The sequence below is a fragment of the Rhinatrema bivittatum genome, chromosome 2 (assembly GCF_901001135.1).
Source record: "Rhinatrema bivittatum chromosome 2, aRhiBiv1.1, whole genome shotgun sequence".
NCBI classification, from domain to species: domain Eukaryota; kingdom Metazoa; phylum Chordata; class Amphibia; order Gymnophiona; family Rhinatrematidae; genus Rhinatrema; species Rhinatrema bivittatum.
The window spans coordinates 130297651-130319300 of NC_042616.1; the positions used below are offsets into that span (position 1 = coordinate 130297651).

General features: G+C 40.7%; 1 protein-coding gene and 1 long non-coding RNA gene across 4 annotated transcripts in view; one reads left to right on the top strand and one right to left on the bottom strand.

The window, feature by feature from the left end:
* Positions 1–414: 414 nt before the first annotated feature.
* LOC115084148 lies at positions 415–1425 on the bottom strand. Its single transcript, XR_003854482.1, has 2 exons — positions 1287–1425; positions 415–899 (listed from the first exon to the last, which is right to left on the bottom strand). It is a non-coding gene; the product is annotated as an uncharacterized LOC115084148 (long non-coding RNA).
* Positions 1426–1827: 402 nt separating this feature from the next.
* The window catches only part of MAP3K8 (mitogen-activated protein kinase kinase kinase 8), a 32276-nt gene continuing 12453 nt past the window's right edge, over positions 1828–21650 (top strand). Inside the window, exons 1-5 of one of the 3 annotated variants that reach the window (XM_029588623.1) lie at positions 1828–1962; positions 5801–6159; positions 12359–12526; positions 17443–17704; positions 21465–21571. In XM_029588623.1, coding sequence (XP_029444483.1) covers positions 5824–6159; positions 12359–12526; positions 17443–17704; positions 21465–21571 — 873 coding nt within the window. In that variant the 5' untranslated portion in view covers positions 1828–1962; positions 5801–5823. Of the gene's footprint in view, positions 1963–2120; positions 2376–5800; positions 6160–12358; positions 12527–17442; positions 17705–21464; positions 21572–21650 lie in introns of those variants that run through there. The other 2 variants (XM_029588625.1, XM_029588624.1) reach the window with 2 other exon arrangements.

Below are 21650 nucleotides of genomic sequence, written 5' to 3' on the forward strand. Positions count from 1 at the left end.
ACTTGGCCTTTTTAAGCATTTGTTCGCATACACTTTGATAATAAAGAAAAGCATATACTCTTATCTAGTCAAATATTTTGCCAACCTGAATGATCCTTCTTCCTCTCACTCACAAATGTTCGGATTTTTACCTTTTTAAACTGTTTCAAAGTGACATTGATTTAATGTTGGATTTTCAACTGCACACTAAAAGCTGTCATACAATCAAGTACAGTGAATCTGTATTTGAATCTGTAGAATTTTCCGTATGTTGTTTCTCAGAAAGAAAGGTTACTATTGTAATTCTAGAAAGCTGATTGGCTATGTTTTCTGCTAGTTCCATACAAAGATAGCACCACTAGATATATATTTTTTTTTTGGTTGACCTTTATAAAAAAAAATAATAAAATAAATAAAATAAATCATGGGCTAACATCCTGAGCCAATCGCACTATATTTTTCTGAGTTTGATAAATTTGCGCATGATCGTGAATCACTACAACGACAACTAAGTCACCCAATGAACGTTCAGGCAGCCTTAAAAATCATTAGCTTCACTACTGCGAGAAGCAAAGCAGCTGCGGCTCCCAGGTTACCGGAGGCCGATGGGGTCGCTGTCTTCTTTGCGGATGACGCACGGAGCCTCTCGCGCTTTGATTGGGCGACATCAGTCGTTGGGCGGTGCAGACACGGGACGCGGTTGCTGCTGCCTGGAACACACGGGGCGGGGCCAGAGCGGGAAGGGGCAGTGGGTTCGCGGCAGATCGCAGCCTGTGGTATGGCCCTGCTTGTAAGCTGCCAACGTGTCGGAAAGATCGCAGTCGTGTTTGTTCTCGGGCGTCCCCGAATGTAAGGACGTGGGAGAGACGCCCTTCCAGCTCGCGTGCACGGTCTGTCTCGTTATTGCAAAAAAAATGCAGCTGAAAAAAAGCGACAACAAGTCATTGAGGCAACGATACTCGGTGGGAGGCGCCTTGACCTGGCTTCCTGCTAATGCCGATTCTTGTTTCTAAAACACAGATTAGAACGTATTTGATGCATTAAATGTATTGGTTACTTATAAACAGCAATGAAAGGTGGCGTTTTAGGAGACCACTGTTCCACTGACAAATGCTGCCTCTAGTAACCACGATCATCTGCTACCTGTACAATTAGCGCCCTCTGAGCAAACTGCTCCCTCGCTTTACGGCAGTCGATCTACCAGGTCCCCTCTTTTTTTCTTTCTGCAGCCCTTTAAATACCAAGGTTAAAACACTTTCGCAAGCCCCTCGTTTACCCTGCTATCTTTGCTTCTCTCTCCCCCTTACCAGGGTAGCATCCCCTGTCCCTTCCAGTCCTGCAGCAGGATCACATGACAGTTGCATAGTGTAGTGTTGTTACTCTGTTAACTTGAATGCAAGGACATAAAGGTTAACGAATAGAAACAAAAAAATATATAAGATGATTCGGGGTTGTTGTTTTTTTTTTACTAAATACAAACGAAGGGTCTGATTCCGATACTGTCATGTATCTACCCATGTGGTAAAACTGCCCCCAAATCAATTGTCCCACCCATCCTCATTATCACACTGGCAAGCTGGAAATTGTACTTGGTGCCAGCGCTTGTCCCGTCCCCTTCCAAGTTTCCCCCGAGTCTCGGGCTGGGGAGGGGGAGGGGTTGGTGTTCTGCAAGCAGCAAGGGACGGGATGTTCCTCTCCGGCAGAGGTCAGCTGTGCTGCTGTTGGACCGAGTTTCGCTTCCCAGAAACAAAGATACGCACGGAAGGGCAGAGCTGCTGGCCCGGGGATTTCCCGGGGCACGAGCGGCCGAGGCTCGCGCTGCTGCTGCTGCTGCCAGCTCGCTGCCATTCCGCCGCTGTGTGCCTCTGGAATCGGTCTGCGAATCCCTTCCAATTGCCGGACATGTCCTGGAAGCCCGGGGAGCGGAGGCAAGCTCCGCCCCGCATCTGGCTGCACGCCCGCTGACCGGAGCAGAGAGGAGAGGTGAGATCCGCCGTAGGCAGCTGCAAATGGGAGGCTGGGGGGATTCCAGCTCTCGCACAGGTTGGAGAGCTGGCTGCTGAGAAAACCTGCCCCAGCTCTGGATTTAGCTGTTCCAGGAGGGTTGTGCTCTTCTGTGCTGCACATTCTGTCTTTTCAGTGTTTATTTTTTTAAGAAAAGCGAAAATATGAGAGAGATCTAGCGTGAGACATATAGGCAGTAATATTAGCAACAAATACAGCAGGAAGTTGTTTGTTCTGAGGCAGAAGTACACTGTAAACAAGGGGGTTCTGAAGTATAGCAGGATCCCTGTAGTTCAATTTAGGGATGCTTCCTGCTTCCCAGCAAACTTGTGCTTACAGGAGGCTACTGACGCAGATTTCATTTTCTAAACGAAACCTGACTGCAGCATAAGGTAAGATCCATTTGATTTAATGACATAGGGTTTGAACTGTTTTCCCCTCTGGCTAACTTAGATGGAGTTGTAGCGATATTGAGCCTTATCCTATTAAGTTAATCAGATAAATTAGATGTGACCCATAGTGGTTCTAAAATTAGCCAGATAAGCTTATCCGGCTAACTTTAATGCTTACCCGGGTGTATTCAGCTGCCTTGCCGAACCGCTGAATATCCAGTTATGTAGCCAGCTAACTTACATAACTGGATGTATTTTTATATTGGCCCTATAGTGTTTAAGTAGGAGGAGCTTTCAAAAACTTTGAACACTAAATAAACAAGGGGGTATTCAAGATTTTGCATGTTTTTAACTGATAACACAATTATGTAAAAGCGGTGTGGATTAAAGACTGAAGGGATGCAAGGAGTTCTGTTAGATCCTCTCTTGACTTGACCTTTTGATGTTGGGTGTGTGAGGAAAAACTGTAACTCATATCTCCCTCACTCCTTGTGCCTTAATGCATAGTGAAGCATGGAGGGTGGGGATTCCATTTACCTACCCTGAAGAGAAAAGCAGCAAGTGACAGAGGTCTGGGGATTCCCTTCCTCCTCCCTGAAGAGGCAAGGCACCAGGGGTTTTTGCTTTTGCTGGCTTTAGTCAGACCTGCAGCATCGGGCTGGGGCACTCCCAGAGCAGAGATAAAATGTTTTTTTCTTGCACTGTTAAGAAATGTTTCTGTATTTACCTGGAAACTCTAGGGCTGAGCTTTCAGAGCAGTTGAATGTTCAGCTAGGTGAAAGTGCCCTCTGAGCTCATGTTCAGTTTTAGGCCCAATGAATTTAAGAGTTATAAGAAAGTGCTCTTCAGTTGCTGGGAGCATCCATTCTGTGGACTCTTTCACCTGCAGACAAGAAGATCACATAAGAAATCTGAGCCATCAGAGTTGCCTATTAATGAATGCAGGTCTCAAATCCTCTGTACTTTTACATGTAGTGCAGAATACAGCTGCATAGATTTATGTGTCTTAAGTCTTCCTGATCACATTTCACCAGCTGTCTGTTTCTTTTAGAATCTAGTTTAAAAATGAATCTTTAGTTTTTAAATCTTTACATATTCAGAGTGTCCGCTATCTGAAAGATCACCTGACTTGTGTTCCCAACAGAAACTTGCATTCCTCACAGAAGGTATTATTAAAGGTCACTGCTGTAAAAGTTAAGCTTATTGAAACAAAATAATGTAAAATTTTTATTTCTTAGGTTCATCTGTCTGGAGTTTGTTGCTTAGTGAGTTATGTTCTATGGATGGTTACTTGAGTTTTCAAAAATGTTGTAAAATCTTGCTACTTGTATTTGCTTTTGAGTGACTTTTTAGTTGTTATATCTGCCTTTGCTTGGAATTTTAAGCATCTTTTTTAGATTGTGTTTGTTTTGTAGGGAAGGGTTTTGGGGGAAGGGTAAGTTTAATTTACTGTATTTTGTAGTGCATTTTAATGATTGCATTTTTATGATATATCTTATTGATTGTATTTTTTGTTGTATGTTTTTTTTTTATTTGTCCAGGCCCTACAAATGTGAGAAATAAATAAAACATGCACGTTTTGTATGTTTTCATATCTGAGCGCTGGTTTGTGCTTTGCAGTTCTCTTTGCAGGAATTCAGCTTTCATTATAGATTTGCAAAGTTTCGGAGTAAAGCAAAAAAAAAAAGACTCAAGACTAGACAGTTGTGAAAAAAAATCAAGATTTTATGACGCTTTGAGTCCCGTGCGAGAGTCTCCTTTGCTGACAGAGAATGCCCCTGCTCTTACGTACTTGTGGTGTAGGGGAGTGGAGGAAATATATCACAGAGCTGAAGCTAAAAATTCAGGCAGCTGAGGGTAGCAGCAGATGAGAACACTTTGTTCCACTTCTGCTATTATATCTGAGGTGCTGCCAAAAACTAAACACAGAAAGATATTGTTCAAGATGTTTTTCTTAGGACTGTAACCGTGCTAATGTAGCAGTGATTTGTCCCATGTCTGAACACACTGTAGTGCACACATATGAAATATGTGACTTGTAGCTAAATTAGCCAGTTAGAAATCTGAGGGAGGTTTTCTTTGTTTTTGTGGACTTCGATTTTTTTCATCAAGACAGCTTTGCGGACATGTTTGTGACAAGGCACACACAGTAGTCTCCTTTGGAAAGCGAGCCAGAGTGATAAATGCTTCTGATTCTGTATCTCTCACACTTGGTTAGTGTTGGGTTCCTGCAGGGGGCAAGCCAGTGCTAATCTGCCCTTCCTTTTTTCCAGCCTTCTGCATTGTCACTTACATGTGTAACTTTTTATATCACAAGCGCGAGAAAAGCTGGATCAGTTTATGTGTGTCGGCGCACTTTAATTGTTTCCATCTATTTGTGTCATGAGGTTCAAGAATTAGAAGAAAAGCAAACCAATGCTGTCGTGCCAAAACTTGTTTGTGTCTTGCTAGATTTACTGAGTCACATTCTCTTTCAAATGATTTCATGATGTAAGAGTTTTCTGTTATTTGGTAATGTGCTGAGGGCGCACTATAATTTTCCGACAAGAATAACATTCCAAACTGAATTTACTTCTCCCATAGGCACTGCAAATGAAATCTATGATCAGATGGCTTTTAAAATGAAATCTGACCGAGAAACGTACTTTACAATGGAACCACTCTAACTGTAATTCTGCAGACCTAGCATTTCGTATTTTCTCTCTCTCCTTGATCAATTTAGCAATATCCCACTTTAAGGGTAAAAGAATAAGAACGTGGGGCATGATTCATCCAAAGTGTTTGTTTACTTCTGGAGTGTGACTAGTGGAAGTAGCCAGAATAAACCCTATTGTAAAGTACTGTGGATAGCTGAGAGAAATTAGTCAAGAAATACCGTAAATTATTTGTTGCAGCCTGAGAAAAGATATTTGGAGCATGCAGGCAGGGAATACATCGAAGATAGATGCTTCATTAATGGCCTGCACACAAACCTTGATTTACCAAAGCACATGCACTCTTGTGCTGGTCTAGAAACCCTCATAGCTGAATATTTATGTCTGCCTGGACTATTATAAAATGTGAAATAAAATTACGCTTTAGGAAAACTAGCTGCTTTTACTCTTTCACATAACTCTTAGAACAACCATCTCCTGTGTTTAACTATTGGCTTACGTTTCCCATACAGAAGCCACTTTTTTTAAGAGCCAGGGCCACTTTCCTCGCTGTAAATCATAGTCCTCTTTATTGCACTATGCTGTTTTGAATTTATTTTTCTCTGAAAAAAAAAAAAAGTCCTTCTGTATGTATGGATGCATTTAACTCAAGCTGATTTAGCTTAACTTGATTTTTTATAGCTGCATTCATTTGATTTCAAATGTTTTTGGTGTGAGCTGTATAATGTTTTGCAGAATTACTCACATTCACGTTTTGTTTTCTACTTCTAGGGTAGTTAGTAAAGCAGAGCGTAATGGAGTATATGAGCACCACAAGTGACAACAAAGACGGGATAGAGTTGATGTTGGCACATTTCAATATGGCCGACATGGTGGAGATCATGGAGAAGCTGTACCATGATGGCGAGCCTATTATTGATAATGACAGCATGATCAGCATGTACCATGACCTGAAGGACAACGAGGAGCGTACAGAGTCCCTGACACTTAGTGGGCAAGAGACCTCACTACTGTCAGCTGTCAGATATGGGACCTGGCAAGAATTACTCACTTTTGCAAATCAGGTCTCAAACACAGCAAAACATTTGCATAAACATCCACAGCAAGAATCTGGGATCATATTAAACAGGGTATGTTGCATCTCTTTTTCTGATTTCATTATTTTTTATTCTTCATGGTGAAGTCTTCACTCGGCTAGACTGACATTGGAAACCAAGGTCCTCCATTTATCCACAGATTAGGAACATCTTGGTGGTTTTTGTATGGATTATTCCAGAATATTGTTTCCTGACTCTCAGTTCACAGCATCTTCATCTCTTCTTTCCTTTGGTCTTCTGGTGAGGTCTTCTGCCCCAGCTTATTCCACAGACCCCTCCCCTGGTGAGGAAGTGAGTGACAGTCGATGTATGTTCAGCTCTCCTTGCGTGGTGGTTGAGGAGGACCTAATTTAGTATCCTGATGTGTAATTCCAGCTCCTTTTCCCCAGTTTTCTCCCTCTTCTCACCTTAAACTCGGCCAGGCACTGCAACAGCAGCAGCATCTGTGCTAGAGAAGGTGGGAGTGTGACATACAGCATCCTCTACCATTCATCAGTTACCACTCTGGAGAGTGGGATACAAGTAGGGCTTTTGTCTTTAGATGTTGATACATTTTAAATATAAGTGGTTTATTTTCCAGCTAACTAGAGGTTCTTTGTCAGTACAACAAAATTGGTATTTGTCAGTATTTTTGCAGCACAGATACTATTGCTGGGTACCTTTTCCAGGTTCAATCAAATACATACATGCATCCTAGGGTACTGAAGGAACTAAAAAATGAAATTTCTGATCTATTAGTTAAAATTTGTAATCTATCATTAAAATCATCCATTGTAGCTGAAGACTGGAGGGTGGCCAATATAACCCCAATATTTAAAAAAGGCTCCAGGGGCGATCCAGGTAACTATATGTATGTATGTGTATATATATATATAGTAATCAAACCACCGAATGCTATGATCCCTAATAATAAATCACTTATACCAGTGTAAGTACACAGCTAATAGTGAAATTATGATGGCAAGAGACCTCATACAAGGCATACAAATATAATGCTAGTTAGCACCCAGTATACCATCAATATAATCATAGGTCTGATAATATCAAGTCAATTTTTTTTAAGAATTTTCTTTTGCTTTGCTTTAGTGAAAAAATAATGGTCTATTTTAGACCCATATTGGAATTTGCACTTAGCTTAGTGTGTTGGGAGAAACGGCAAAGACATAGTCTTGAGGTCATATACAGCGCCAAGCCCGACACGGACCGCGTTTCGGCTTCAAAAGCCTTCATCAAGAGCCAGTGATATCTGCAGATAAAAAGACACCTTTAGAGAAAATAATTTGAGCAATTATATTGTATCAGTATATATGAATAACAGAAGTACCAATGTAAGAGTGCAGTAGCAACATATTGAAGCAGTGAATCAAAGCGGTGATGTTTCTCCTCTACCAGAGGGGCCGCTTTCGCGCCATTTTTCAAGATGACGCTAGCCAATCAAAAAACAGTCCACCCAGGAAATGACGTACTGGGTTACTAGGCAATTTACAACAATAATCTGCAGATATCACTGGCTCTTGATGAAGGCTTTTGAAGCCGAAACGCGGTCCGTGTCGGGCTTGGCGCTGTATATGACCTCAAGACTATGTCTTTGCCGTTTCTCCCAACACACTAAGCTAAGTGCAAATTCCAGTATGGGTCTAAAATAGACCATTATTTTTTCACTAAAGCAAAGCAAAAGAAAATTCTTAAAAAAAATTGACTTGATATTATCAGACCTATGATTATATTGATGGTATACTGGGTGCTAACTAGCATTATATTTGTATGCCTTGTATGAGGTCTCTTGCCATCATAATTTCACTATCAGCTGTGTACTTACACTGGTATAAGTGATTTATTATTAGGGATCATAGCATTCGGTGGTTTGATTACTTTGTGTTGCTAACCCCTTTTCTATATTGCGTGCTATAGGATAATTGTGGTTCTGATTGATATATATATATATATATATATATATAGCTGTACCCAGCCACGCGTTGCCGTGGCTCATTCTGGTTTAATTTTACAATGCGCATTACCTGTGCTCCAGCCGTCCCAACTCCTTCCCCCCCTTCCCCGGTGGTGGATGGACTGGCTCGGCGACTCTTTTACCCTTTCCTCCTCCTGAGTGTAACTGTCCGGCAGTCCATACTCCCTCCTCCCTTCTCCAGCGGCAGAGGAACGGGCTGAGCCGTTTCTCGGAGCGGCGACTCGTCTGCCCTTTTCTCCTCCCCTCTGTGACACCCAGCACGTAGCACAGAGCTCTATGGTCTGCACATGCGCGGTAGAGCTGCTCTCTACTGTGCATTTGCGGTTCGTCGGTCAGAGATAGCGTGTGTTGCTTTTACGTCCAACAGATGGCGCTGTTTTTCCCAAAAATCATGTTTTTACCTGTCACAGGTGTGACATCTATATAATATAGGTATATAAAAACACGCGCGAAATCAAATGCAACGTTGTCAAAATTTCAAAGCAATCGGTGAAGAACTTTCAGAGATTTAAGATTTTGAACAAACGAACATTTACATTTTTATTTATATAGATAGATATGTGAGAGAGGTTAAAGTTTGTGCACTCTCCTCCAATATACGATAATCTCAGGAGGACTGGAAATCTAAAGTTTTCAGGTATGGAGAGTGGGAGATTTTTTTTTTTTATCTTTGTTAGCTTAAATTATTGAATGTGATGAATCTGCTATTTTGAAATATTTTATTAGTGTTTGGTAATATTTTAAACATTTTTATACATTTTTTTTAATTGGCTGAATTTATCAGGAGATTTGACATTCTTTTTATTGGTATGTTTAATGTTTTATATTTCTTGATTGTGTTTGCATTGCTTACAGAGTTTGGCTTCTTATGATTTCCAGTTCAGTTTTTGTCTGCACATTTCAAATTATTTTATGATCTCTTTATTCTGTATTTGGTGAGAGTCTATCTGTGTTCTGCTTGTGTGACTGAGGCTTTAGGTATTCTGCTAGCATGTAGTTTCTGTGTAGGGAATTACAACCACCTGGCTTTAATCTGTTTTCCTAACAGGAGGTGTGTATTGGTGTTTAGGGCCTGATGTAATATTTGCAGTATGGCTTTTTCATAGGTTAAGTGATGGCAGTTATGATATGGAAGGCTTACTATATTGGAAGTGTAATTCAGTTTATTCCTGGCTTTCTGTGGGCCAAGTCCACACCCATAGGCCTAATACCATATGGGATCCAGTAAACCACCTTGATTACTATGAGAAAGGTAGTTTATTAAATCTATTAAACTATTATTATTGAAACTGTGTTTTTTTTTTGCAGTGTATGCCTATATAATATATATGTTATTGTAAGTGATATTTTTACTTCAGAAGACTGTACTTTGAATGTCTATTTTCCATATGCAATCTACCCTTTTAGGTTGGGGAAGTTAAAATTGAAAAGAATGCATATGTTTTAATTATATGGGGAGGGGAGGGAAGGGGGAATGAAAGGCTGTAAGGTTTGTCTAGGGCATCTAATACCCTTGTATCAGCCCTAAGAGAGAGTGTCACACACACAGACTCCCACTATTCACCAACCTCTCACACCCCCAGGGAACAGATCCTGGAGCAGGGTGGGAGGCAGGCAATAGGGAATGGAGGACTTCTATTTCTAGACCCTGGAGGTGAGGTGGCCAAAGGCCGCCCTGCCCCATTAAACATTTCTCCGGCATCCCCTAGTGCGGATGCCTAAGACTGAGAACAAACATTTGCCCCCCCCCCCCCCGCCCCGGCCCTCGGTGATTTCACCTGCACTGGGCCATGGTGGAGGGGGGGGAGGGGGGGAGGGATGCTATTTCATCCTTCACCTCAGGCAGCAGATTGCTTTGAGTCACCCCTGCCAGGGCCCCTGATCTTCCGTAATGCTGTGGCAAAAGCCACAAAATCCAGGCCTTGCTATAAATGTGCCTGATCTCCCACAGAATCACAGATAGGGGGAATCATTTGAGGGGAGGGGGAATGGAAAGATCAGCGGAGGGATACGAGCAGGAAAGATTGACTGTGGAATTGGAAGAGGTGAGGAGAAAACGGGCTGGAAAAATTGTGAGGGGGTAATCAAATGGACAGAACTACCAGGAAGGGAAACAGGCGGTATAACAAATCAATTCTTTTTTTGGCCCAGCACGTTCCTCCTGCTCCATTTGCCATTTATTTTAGTCAGAAATGGTTTCTACTTGGCATCTGTGCCATAAGCCTTCATTTTCAAGTACCCAGGAGTTTTCTCCAGTTTTTATATTCCACTCCCAATTCAGCCTTGCATCCATTGCAGTGACAGGCCTCAATCATGGCCCACAAACCGTAGCTGTCACTGAAACTGGCAACAGCTGAAAGCCACATCCCCCCACCACCATTTCCTGTGACTGCTGCCACTGCATGATCCCCAGCCCAAACGGGGAGTAGAAGCTTAACCTGGGAATCAAACCCAGCATTGATATTGAGCCACCCTTGCCAGACTTCAGATGTGCCTGGCCTTATTTTAATCATCTGTAATTCAGCAATGCAATAAAATATTGTAACATTTCTTTGTGGCTTTTGTTTTAAAATGGCTTTGTTTTAATGGAATATAACATCACGGGGACAGGGCATGCAGTTATTGCATAACCAGCAGATATCTGAGTGGTTGAGGACATACAGCAGAAGTGAATTTAGTGCATGTGACAAACTGCCCAATGTCAGAGCCAGTCCCAGACCCTGACCCATACTATTTCACCAATGAGCCAGTCCTCCTCCCATGTTATAGGGAGTCCACCTTCAAGGTTAAGAGGGTTGTTGACTGTACATACTCTTCGGTCCTTGGTATGTCCTCTGAGACTGGCAAGGTAGTGTTTTGTGTTTAGTTAAGGTGACATAGGTTTGGGATGTATTCATCTTTTGAATTAGAACAGAACTTATACCATTAAAAACTGCCAGCATGGGACAGATTAAAACTAGTGACTAAAGGATATTAAAAAATACATGCTAGTTCAAACTGCTCAGTGACCCGAGGTGAGAAAACTTAAAAGTGGATAAAGCAATAGAGCAAGTCAAGATACATCCTAGGATAGTGATGGTGAACTCTAGTCCTCGAGTGCCACAAACAGGCCAGGTTTTCAGGATGAATATGCATGAGATAGATTTGCATACAATGGAGGCAGTGCATACAAATATTTCTCATGCATTTTCATTGTAGATATCCTGAAAATCTGGCCTGTTTGTAGCACTCGAGGACTGGAGTTCGCCAATACTGTCCTAGGATATTAAGAAAGGTTCTGGCAGATCTGCTCATAGTTCAAAGGTATAAACAATGCACAAGAAGCAAGCATTGAAGATGCTTGGATGTGATGGTGAAGCCCGAGATCAAATAGGCTTTGTGGTATTGCATCAGGATCAGGCAGACCAGATAAGCCAGGAGTGTGAAACTGGAATCTTTGATGGCCGCAAATCAGTCTGGTTTTCAGGACATTCCTAATGAGTATTTATTTATTTTATTTATTTAAGGTTTTTTTATACCGGCATTCATGAACTCGTTCACATCATGTCGGTTTACAGAAAACAGGGGTGCGGATAATACAACCAAAAAACATAAATAACGTGATGAAGAGAAGCAGTTACAATTAACAAGGGCTAATGAACTGGGAATGTAAGAAATAGAAAGAGATAGAGGAGAATAATTATATACAAAAGTTCAATATAAATATGCATGAGTATGCATGAGTATGCATGAGATATGAGGTCCTTGCCTGGCCTCATCTTTTTATATTTCTGTTCATTCCCCCTAGTTGTCTGTGTATCAAGCATACATTTTTCAGAGAGTACCTCCGCCTCATCACTAAGTGCATCACACTAGGAAGTGATAACCCTGGCTCCCCTCTGCTCTGCTGTATCGTAAGTTTTGCATGTGCATTTGAGCTCTTGTTGCAGAACAAGTTTACAGGTACAATAAGGAACAAGAAAACCTTCAGGCACATTTGCATACCTGTCCTTGTTTCTTCTTTTGTTTTTCTCCTATTGGTCAATTTCCAGTGAATATCATGGAATTATTAGTTTATCCAGCTGCTGATCCTAGTGACAAGCTACCCCCTGGTCTTCTCTCAGTAAAGGCACACTGCTTGTTTTCATTGTGATTGCACATAGTCCCACTGATGCAGGTACTTGTTAGCCACCAGCAAAGACCTCTTTACTATCCAGATATCTTTGTTGGTGCAGACACGTTTGTTTCTGGATTGTAATATGTACTAATGTTGTTCTTCTCTAGATGATTACTGTTAAACGTGGACGCTATCAAATACACTCTGACGTGCTCTTATTTCCATGGAAGCTGACTTACAGGAATATTGGTTCAGATTTTATTCCCAGGGGAGCTTTTGGGAAAGTACATTTGGCACAAGACCAGGAAACAAGAAAACGAATGGCATGCAAACTGGTATGTTGACAGAAGGGCTAGCTTGCCAAATAATTATTTCCCAACCCTGTTTTGAAAACATGTCACAAGAGAAGCCTGTAATGGGTTTTCTGGTGCTTGGCTTGCACACAAGTCTCTGTTCTTGCCCAGAGAAACTGTGTCACTGCTACAGAGCAGAACAGGATCATAATGTTGGAATATATTTGTACTTTTTTTTTTGGGGGGGGGGGGTGGGGGTTTCCTTGCTGTGTGATCAGCCTAATTAAACTTTGGAATGCTGTCATTTTTACTTTTTGTTTTCAGGTTCTTCAATGAGAAGCTGCAGACACACTTTTTTGTAGACAAATCTTATTATTGGAATGATTTGAAAGAAAAAAAAAATACCCTAAATTTTAAAGATGTTCAAAAGACTTGGAGAAAGTAATTCAAATGTTTTAATATGAGATTAGTATTCCTAGAGGATTGTAAATCAGAGGTTAGGGCAGTTTATTTAAATGTCTAAATATTGCTTTTCCAAAGAAAACCACCCAAGGAGGCACTGTAAATGAAAATATAAAAATAAAATATCTGCAACAAATACAATACCAATGTAATTAATGCATAAACTTAAACTATAAGCTTAAAAACTGTAATATTCCAGTCAATGAACATAAAGCAAACTTAAAAATAAAAAAGCAATAATTAACAGAATATCTGTTATAAAATATGACACTAAAACAGAGCATGTTAAGAATTATAGGAAATAAAATCATCTTAACCAAAAGCATACTGAAATTACCATGTGTTCACCTGCTTCCTACAACAGAGGCCATCTCTAATAAAACGCATTTCTCTCATTAAAGAACTAGTAAAACGCATTTCTCTCATTAAAGAATTCCATAGTTTTGGCCCAGCATACAAGTTAATCCAAAGAGAAAGTAACAAATGCCTTTTGCATTTCAGAGAACTACTGTATAGAGAACAAATATTGACATTGTGTTACTAAATGCATTTGGAATGCATGAGGTGTGTGTAATTATATGTATGGATATATATGCATTTGCTTCATGTTTGTAAATGTGTGAACTAGACATTCTTTTTGTGTCAAGTATACTGAGCACAGATTAGGGACAGAAGGCTCTGCTTTCAATGCTGGTTACTTGTAGGGATGGCAGCCTTTAATAATCTTACTTTGAATAGATGGTGGTGACTTAGCCTGGCATGCATTAGGCACAGGGATATGAGTAGCTGGCAAGGGTGCATGCAGTACTCTCACCACTATGGCAATTGCAGTATAAAAAAACCACTTCAGGCTGAAATGCTCAGCCTTCAGCAGGACCTAGTGACCAATTGAAACTGTAATCCCCATATTATTTTAAATAATAGATGTTTCAAAACTTTAAAATACTTCACAGGTTAGATTTAAATGATCCAGCAGTTTCCTGTTTCTGAGAAGAAAAAGCGTGTCATTGGTGGCTAAATGTCTTTCCAATTATTGGGGTAGTTTTAAAGCTTCATAAGAACATAAATTAAGAACATAGAATTTGCCATGATGGATCAGACTAAAAGACCATCAAGCCCAGTATCCTGTTTCCAACAGTGGCCAATCCAGGTCACAAGTACCTGGCAGGATCCCAAAAGGTAAATAGATTCCATGCTGCAAGTCCCAGGGATAACCAATGGATTTCCCAAATCCACTTTTAATAATGGGTTATGGACTTTTTCTCCAGGAACTTGTCCAAACCATTTTGGAACCCAGCTACATTAACAGCTTCCACCACATTCACTGGCAACAAATTCCAGAGATTAATTATGTATTAAGTAAAAAAAATATTTTCTCCTATTTGTTTTAAATGAACTACTTAGTAACTTCATGGCATATTCCCTAGTGTTTGTATTTTTGAAAGAATAAATAACCAATTTACATTTACCTGTTCATTCCACTCATTATTTTATAGACTTCTATCATATCTCCCCTTAGTTGTCATCTTCTTCAAGATGAAGGGCTGTAATCAATTTCCATATTATAAATGTTCAATGTATTTGACAAAGGAATCACCTGATTTCCTGCACTTTTGTTTGAATGTAAACCGATATGATATGTAAAATTGAACACCGGTATATAAAAATAAATAAATAATCTCTTTAGTCTTTCCTTGTAGGGGAATCGTTCCATCTCCTTTATAATTTTGGTCATTCTTCTCTGTACCATCCAGAATTTAGTAGATAGGGTGATTACTCCCAATTTAGATGACATAAGTATTACAAATGGAACTTACATTTTAGACCTGTTGTTCAAAACAAATGTTCCTATTCCTTAGTTCTCTGTTGGTATCTGAAGGGTACCTCCTCACTCCTTCCTTCAATATCCTAGTGATATAGTCGTGGTTAACAGCGGATGGGTGCCACAGGTTTCCTCTGTATTCATTTCTTTTTTTTCCCCCAGGAATGAATGGAAGATTCATTCTCCTACAGGACTTCCAATAGTCCACTGGGCCTCTCTGGTTGAGAGTCTACGAACTCCTCAGGGGGCCAATGCAATATCGGTGCATAGAAAGCAGGAACTCGATGCTTTGTGCCCACTTTCTTAATGCGTGCCCAGCCACATCTCCCGGGGACCCGATGTCATATTTAAATGACCTGCCACGCTAAAAGGGACGCGCTAGGGAAAATTGTGTGCCCCTAGCGCGTCCTTGACAATAGGTGCCTAGGAGAAATGACTGGGCACCCATGGCTGACTTGCCCTAAGCTCCTTCCCCCCCAAGATCTGGCCTGAAAGGCTAAGCGGTCCGGGTCAGATCCGGGGGGGGGGTTCAGTAACTGAATGGAGGTCCTTAGGAAAGCCCTTTGAAAACTTCAAATCTTCTCCCTCCTGGAGCCGGGAACCAGGGGTGAATAAATGAATATTAAGTGCCCGTCACTTTAATATTGATTTATTTACTTCTTCACTTATTGTCGATTAGTCCGTTCACTGTCACATGTCAGTGAAAAGACTAATCACCTTTCAGAAGGATTTGTCCTTTCACTGACATGTGACGGTGAACGGACCAATTGGCAATAAGTGAAGGAGTGAATAAATTAATATTAAGTGCCTGACACTTTCATATAGATTTATTCACTCCTTCATTTATTGCTGCTTGGTCCCTTCACTGTCACATGTCAGTGAAAGGACCAATCACCTTTCAGAAGGCTGTCCTGAAAGGGGATTGGTCAGGCTTTAATTTCTGAGTGCAAAAATGTGCGTATTAGACGTACATTTTTTTTTTTTTTGCATTGGGAGTATTTGTGATAAACGCTATTAGTTTCCTGATGCGTTGGACACGTGTTGTGGATGCGCTAATTCCCTTATTGCATAAAGGTATTAGGTTGCGCCTACACAACCCGCCTTCAACTGCGGGTTAAACAGTGCGCTCAGCTGAGCGCACTGAATTGCATTGGCCCCTAAGATGGTATTCCCCTGAGTTCCTGGTACCTAGGGAACTCAGGTAGGTGACAAAAATAAAACTTGTGAAAAACAGGAAAAACGCAAACGGGAGGGAAGCCGAATGGAAAGACTTCCTTTACACCAACTAAAAAGGGCAAAAGTGACTTTTCTCAAAAAGGGAAAAAAGGCCCCATTTCCACTGATCCATACCCAGGCTTCATCCCTTGAAGCCCAAGGGTCATTTCTCTAAAACATAACAAAAAAAACCAGGAGCAGGCCTAGAAACATCCTGCCTCCTGAAAGGGCTAACTAAAAATCCACACCCTAAAATGGTAGCACTGTGTTTTATATTCTTAGACTCCATTTCATTCTCTCAATGGGGGAGCTAAAATTCAACCATCTACTACTTCTCTCCCCATGTTCTATAATGGGACTAACCTCTTAGTAGGAACCAATAGGATTCTGTTCATATATATATCTTATTTCTAGGCACTCTGTGAAGTTACAAAAAAAAGTAAGAAAAAAAACATTCATCTCATATGTAGAACACTTTCTATTGGGAAAACAGATCCCTACACAGAAACTACGTTAGCAGAATATCTTACCTCAGTCACACATGCAGATCACAGACAGACTCTCACAAAATAGAGACTAAGGGACCACAAATTAGACGTAAAAATCTGCCAAGAAAAACCAAACTCTTCTTTGCTCTGCCATTCATTCCAGCCTCATACCTCCCCTCCGGCTCCCTGCAGCTGCCTGACTGGGGAGGAGCTGGATTAGGGAGCAGAGCAGCTCTTTTTACTCTCTGCTCCATGTTCACCCCTTCCCCTCCTGTTCTTTGCACTATAGGCTAAACCCTGGAAACAAAACTGAACGCTCAGGTCCTGTCAGAGGTGTCAGAGGTGTAGACTCACAAAGTGAGTCAAACCACTTAAAAAAACCAAACAAAACATAAAACCTAACACACCAAAATAAAGAACACCATGGTGAAAAGCAATAGGTAGTGTGACTGTTTACCTGTTCACACAAAAGATGTGAAGTACAAGTGATTGAAAGCTTTGATGGCTCTGCGAGTTTGCGTGGCTGTTGGGACCTGTTGTTTTGCTGTCACTCTAACTGCTCATTCCTGCTCTTCCCTCAGAATCTGCTGCCCTAGGCCATAGTCTCTCTAGTCTTGACTGATGGTTAAGCTGGGCCTGGTGAGAGCACTTATTGCTGAGCATAGATTTCGCAGTTCCACATCTTTGCTCTGTTACTGTCTAAAAATGTTTTATAAACTTGCCATTCCTGTATCTCTGAGACCGCGTGTTCTGACCGGGATGGATGCCTTCTCTTGTCCTTTTACTGCAGTCTGTTTAGAATTCTACAGAGTTTCATACCAAAGTCTTTCTGATGTGAATAGCAGAGCCTTCACCAAATATTTAGTGGGCTTTTGCATATATAAAATGTGAATTAAAAGCCTATCTCTTGCTCGTGACTTGGCAAACGTTTTATTAAGTATGTTGCTTTGTTGGCCACCATGATTTCCTAGATCCCAATGGAGCAGTTTAAGCCTGCGGACGTAGAATTCCAGGCCCACTTCCATCATGAGAACATTGCTGAGCTGTACGGGGCGCTGCTGTGGGACGAGACCATTCATCTCTTCATGGAAGCAGGAGAAGGCGGGTCGGTCATGGAGAAGCTGGAGACCTGTGGCCCCATGAGGGAATTTGAAATCATTTGGGTGACCAAACATATCCTCAAGGGACTTGACTTCCTTCACTCAAAAAGAGTGATCCATCATGATATAAAACGTACGTTCATGTTTCCTTTTTAAATTTGCATTTCCTGTCCATTGTTGGGTAATGTACAAGAATGAGGATGAGCCTGATGTTCCCAGTCGGCTGCTTCAATTTGCTTTCAATTATGTGACAGGGACAGTCAGGCTGAGACTTGTAGCCATGTATTGTCAACTGAAATATGAGACTCCTTAAATAAATCTTCGGTATTGCAATTTCAACTGTTTTTTTCACTTATAATTGTAGTTAACATTCTCTGACCTCTCCAAGTATTCCTACAATAATCACTCGGGAACTAGATTAAGCTGAGCAGTCTTCTCAGTCTGCCGAGTGAAATTTGAGGGACTTTGAATAGTAAGAATGATATTTCAGAAGATGCTGCCAGAGCAGCTTGTGGAGGTGAATTTCTTGCTTAGGAATGTGATTATTTTTGCTACAGTGTTGTTAACCTTGCAGAGAGGGTGAGTCCTTCGCTGCTGCTGACTGCGCTATTAATGATTAATCCGGAGGAATGGCTGTTTGTGAATAGTGAACAGTCTGATATGGTTTTACGTGACTCAGAAATGTGAGATAAATGTTCGATATAAGAAATATTGTATTGGAAAGATAACTCATAAAATCACAAGACAAAGACATTGCTTATCAAGTACCCCAAGAGAGAGAGAGATAATAAGGAGAGCTGTATGTGTAGAATAAAAGGGCGAACCTAGAAACAGAAGATGCTGGCAGAGAGAGACTCTGGTCCATCCAGTCTGCCCATTTGTACCTCCCTTTTGTGTTGCACACATTTTACTTGGTCTTCTCCCTCCCTCGGTCACTAAGTTTCCTTTGTGTCTTGCGTTCTGCCACTCTTTTTTTGTCTCCTATAACCTCTGCTGGAGCCTCTCTGTTCCAGCAGTCCACCATCCTGTCAGCGAATAACAATTTTCTCAGAATTCTTTTGAGTTTTGACCCCTCCCCCCCTTGACCTTGAGTCTTTCACTCTATGGAAAATACTATTTTCTGGTACGTTATTGAAGCTTCTTAGACATTTAAATGTTTGTATTATATCTTCCCTTTCCTTTCTTTCTTCTAGAAAGGACATCTTTAGTTCCTTCAATATCTCTGTGTATGGTGCTTATGCAGGCCATGCCCCATTTTGATGGCCCTCATTTGAATTGCCTCTTCTTTGTTAATTTTCCTTTTTCAGACACAGTTTAGAAAGCAAAATTAGCCAGATAAACTTATCTGGCTAACTTTGGGTTGGAGACATGTTCAATAGTGCAGCCTAACTTATTAGCCAGCCAAAATTTAGCTGGATAAAGGCAGAATATAACCGGGCAAGCCATTCAGACGGATAGCTATTATGTTTTCCATCTAAATGGCTTTTGAATATGGACCTCGTGGTTTCCAGAACTGAACTGAGCTTAGTTCTCAAGCTTGGGTCTCATCAGAGACCTATAGAGAGGTAATCTTACTTCCCTCTTTTTAGAAACTAGAGATACCTTTGTTAATGCACCCAGGTATACTGTTAGCTTTCCCAACTGCTTTGTCACAGTGACTGGCTGCCTTGAAGCCCATCAGTGATGATGATGCCCCCGGTCTCTTTACTGTTTTGTAACTGCTAGTTCTTCACCTCCAAATAGGTTTTTTGCCTGTGGATTTCAAGATCCCAAATGCCCAGTGTAACTTTTTTAAATTAAAGCTTATTAAGGTCCATATTCAGCTGCTGAGTGGCTTGGCAAGTTAAGCTTATATATTCAGCAGTGTAGCTGCACCACAGAATATATATCCAGCTATCCTAAAATTAGCCTGATTTATTGTATTTATTTATTTATTTAAAAATGTATTCTATACCGCTTTTAACAATCAAAGCGGTTTACAATATAACATTCATAAAATAAAATTAATGACTAAAAACACAAATGAAATTAGTAAATGTAAAATATGTCATCAGTGTAAAAAACATAGAACATCAACATGGCACTTCAATGCAACATACTTAAAAATGAGTATACTTCATAAGACAAAATTATGCAGAGCTCTCAGACTGCAGCACTCAGTTAAGTTCCTGTTAGCAGTTCACCAAATGTCTGCTGGAATAACCAGGTTTTGAGCCCTTTTTAAAACAATTTTTGTACCTGCAGCAAGTCTCAATGTTTCTGGCAGTTTATTCCATAATATGGGCCCTGCTATTGATATTGCCCTTTCCCTAATGTCTCCCAAATGCACCTGTTGAATAGTAGGGACAGACATCAGACCTTTGCTCGCAGATTGAAGGTTTCTAGATGATGTAATGTGGTACCTAACCATGACACATTGCTACTGTAAATTGTGCAGTGGGGTAAAGTGAGTGCTTTATATTTATTTATTTTTATTTATTTACGATTTTTATATACTGATGTTCATTTCAAAAAGAGATATCACATCGGTTTACAATAAGGTACAATAGGTAATTCACTATCCCCTAAAAGGGCTTACAATCTAAAATTTTTGTACCTGAGGCTAAGAGATTACAAAAATAAAATCATGAAAATCAAAGTTCTTAACAATTAAGCAAAAGGTATAACAAGGAGCATATTAAACAAATAACACAAAGGGGTGCACAAAGATCAGCACGATATCTTATATTGTATCGGTAGCCAGTGTAGTTTAAATAACACTGGCGTTATGTGATCATATTTGCCTGGGCTCATTAAGATTCTTGAAGGCATCTGTTGGTATTGTTCGGGACTCCCAAGAAATAAAGATTTACAAAAATCAAGGCCAGCAAAGATCAAGCCTGCAACCTATCCGGCTAAGTGGCCCAGAACATCAGCCTCAACCTGTATTTTTGACCATTTTTCCAATTTGTAAAGTCATCAGTCATCTTATTTACCCTTTCGGGCATATTTACTCAGTTGCACATTTTCATATCAGCTGCAAACCAGCACTCTTTCCCTTCTAATTCATCCCTACTGTCACTTCTAAAGACATAGAAGAGGACCAGGCCTAGCACTGACCATTGTAGCAAGTTAGTCACTTTCCCTTCACCAGAATGAACCCAGTTAACTACCACTCTGTAAATCATGTTGCTCGACTAACTTATCCCCCAGTTTATAATTTTTCTTCCAAATCCCAGACTGGCAACTTTGCTGATCAGTCTTCTATGTGGAACAATGTCTAAGGCTTTACTGAGATCCAGATAGGGCAAACCTGCTGGCACCTTCTCTTCCCCCACTGATCTATACTGACCACTTTGTCAGACAAATTGCTTGGCAAGATTTTCCTTTTCCTCTTATGAAACTATGTTGCCTCTGATACTATAAAACACTAGCCTCAAGGTACTGCATTATTCTATTCTTCAGTAGCACTTCCATTACCTTACCTATTAAGGATGTTAATCTAACACATTAATAGTTTTCTGCTTCCTCCTTTTTCCCACCCTTGTGGACTGGTACTGCATCTCCTCTTCTCCAGTCCCTTGGAACCTCTTAAGGGATAAGATGAACAGAGCTGTGAAAGGTACAATCAGCACCTCCCTTAGCTCCATCGGTATCAGGACCCATAGCCTTGTTTACTTTCAGTAGTGCCAGTACACGGTAAATGATAATGTGTTTACACAAATAAGTCACTGCTACTGGTCAGTTAAACACTAGAGAACCACATATTTACGGTTTTCTGGAATTTCATTTTCATTTGCTACGTCTCTCATTTTTGTAATGTTACTGTACCTTGTTCTTTTTTGCATGTACACTGCAAACTTGATGGTGAACTTGTTGTAGAATCTAAAAATGAACCTGCGTCTCTTTTTTAGCCAGCAATATCGTATTCATGTCTACTAAGGCTGTTTTGGTGGACTTTGGATTAAGTGTTCAGATGACTGAAGACATGTACTATCCCAAAGACCTACGGGGAACAGAGGTAAATGTCTGCATCGGTGAACTCATGCTTCTTTCAGAATGGTCTAAAAATGGTCAGAAATTTTCAGTGGTAGGCAGTT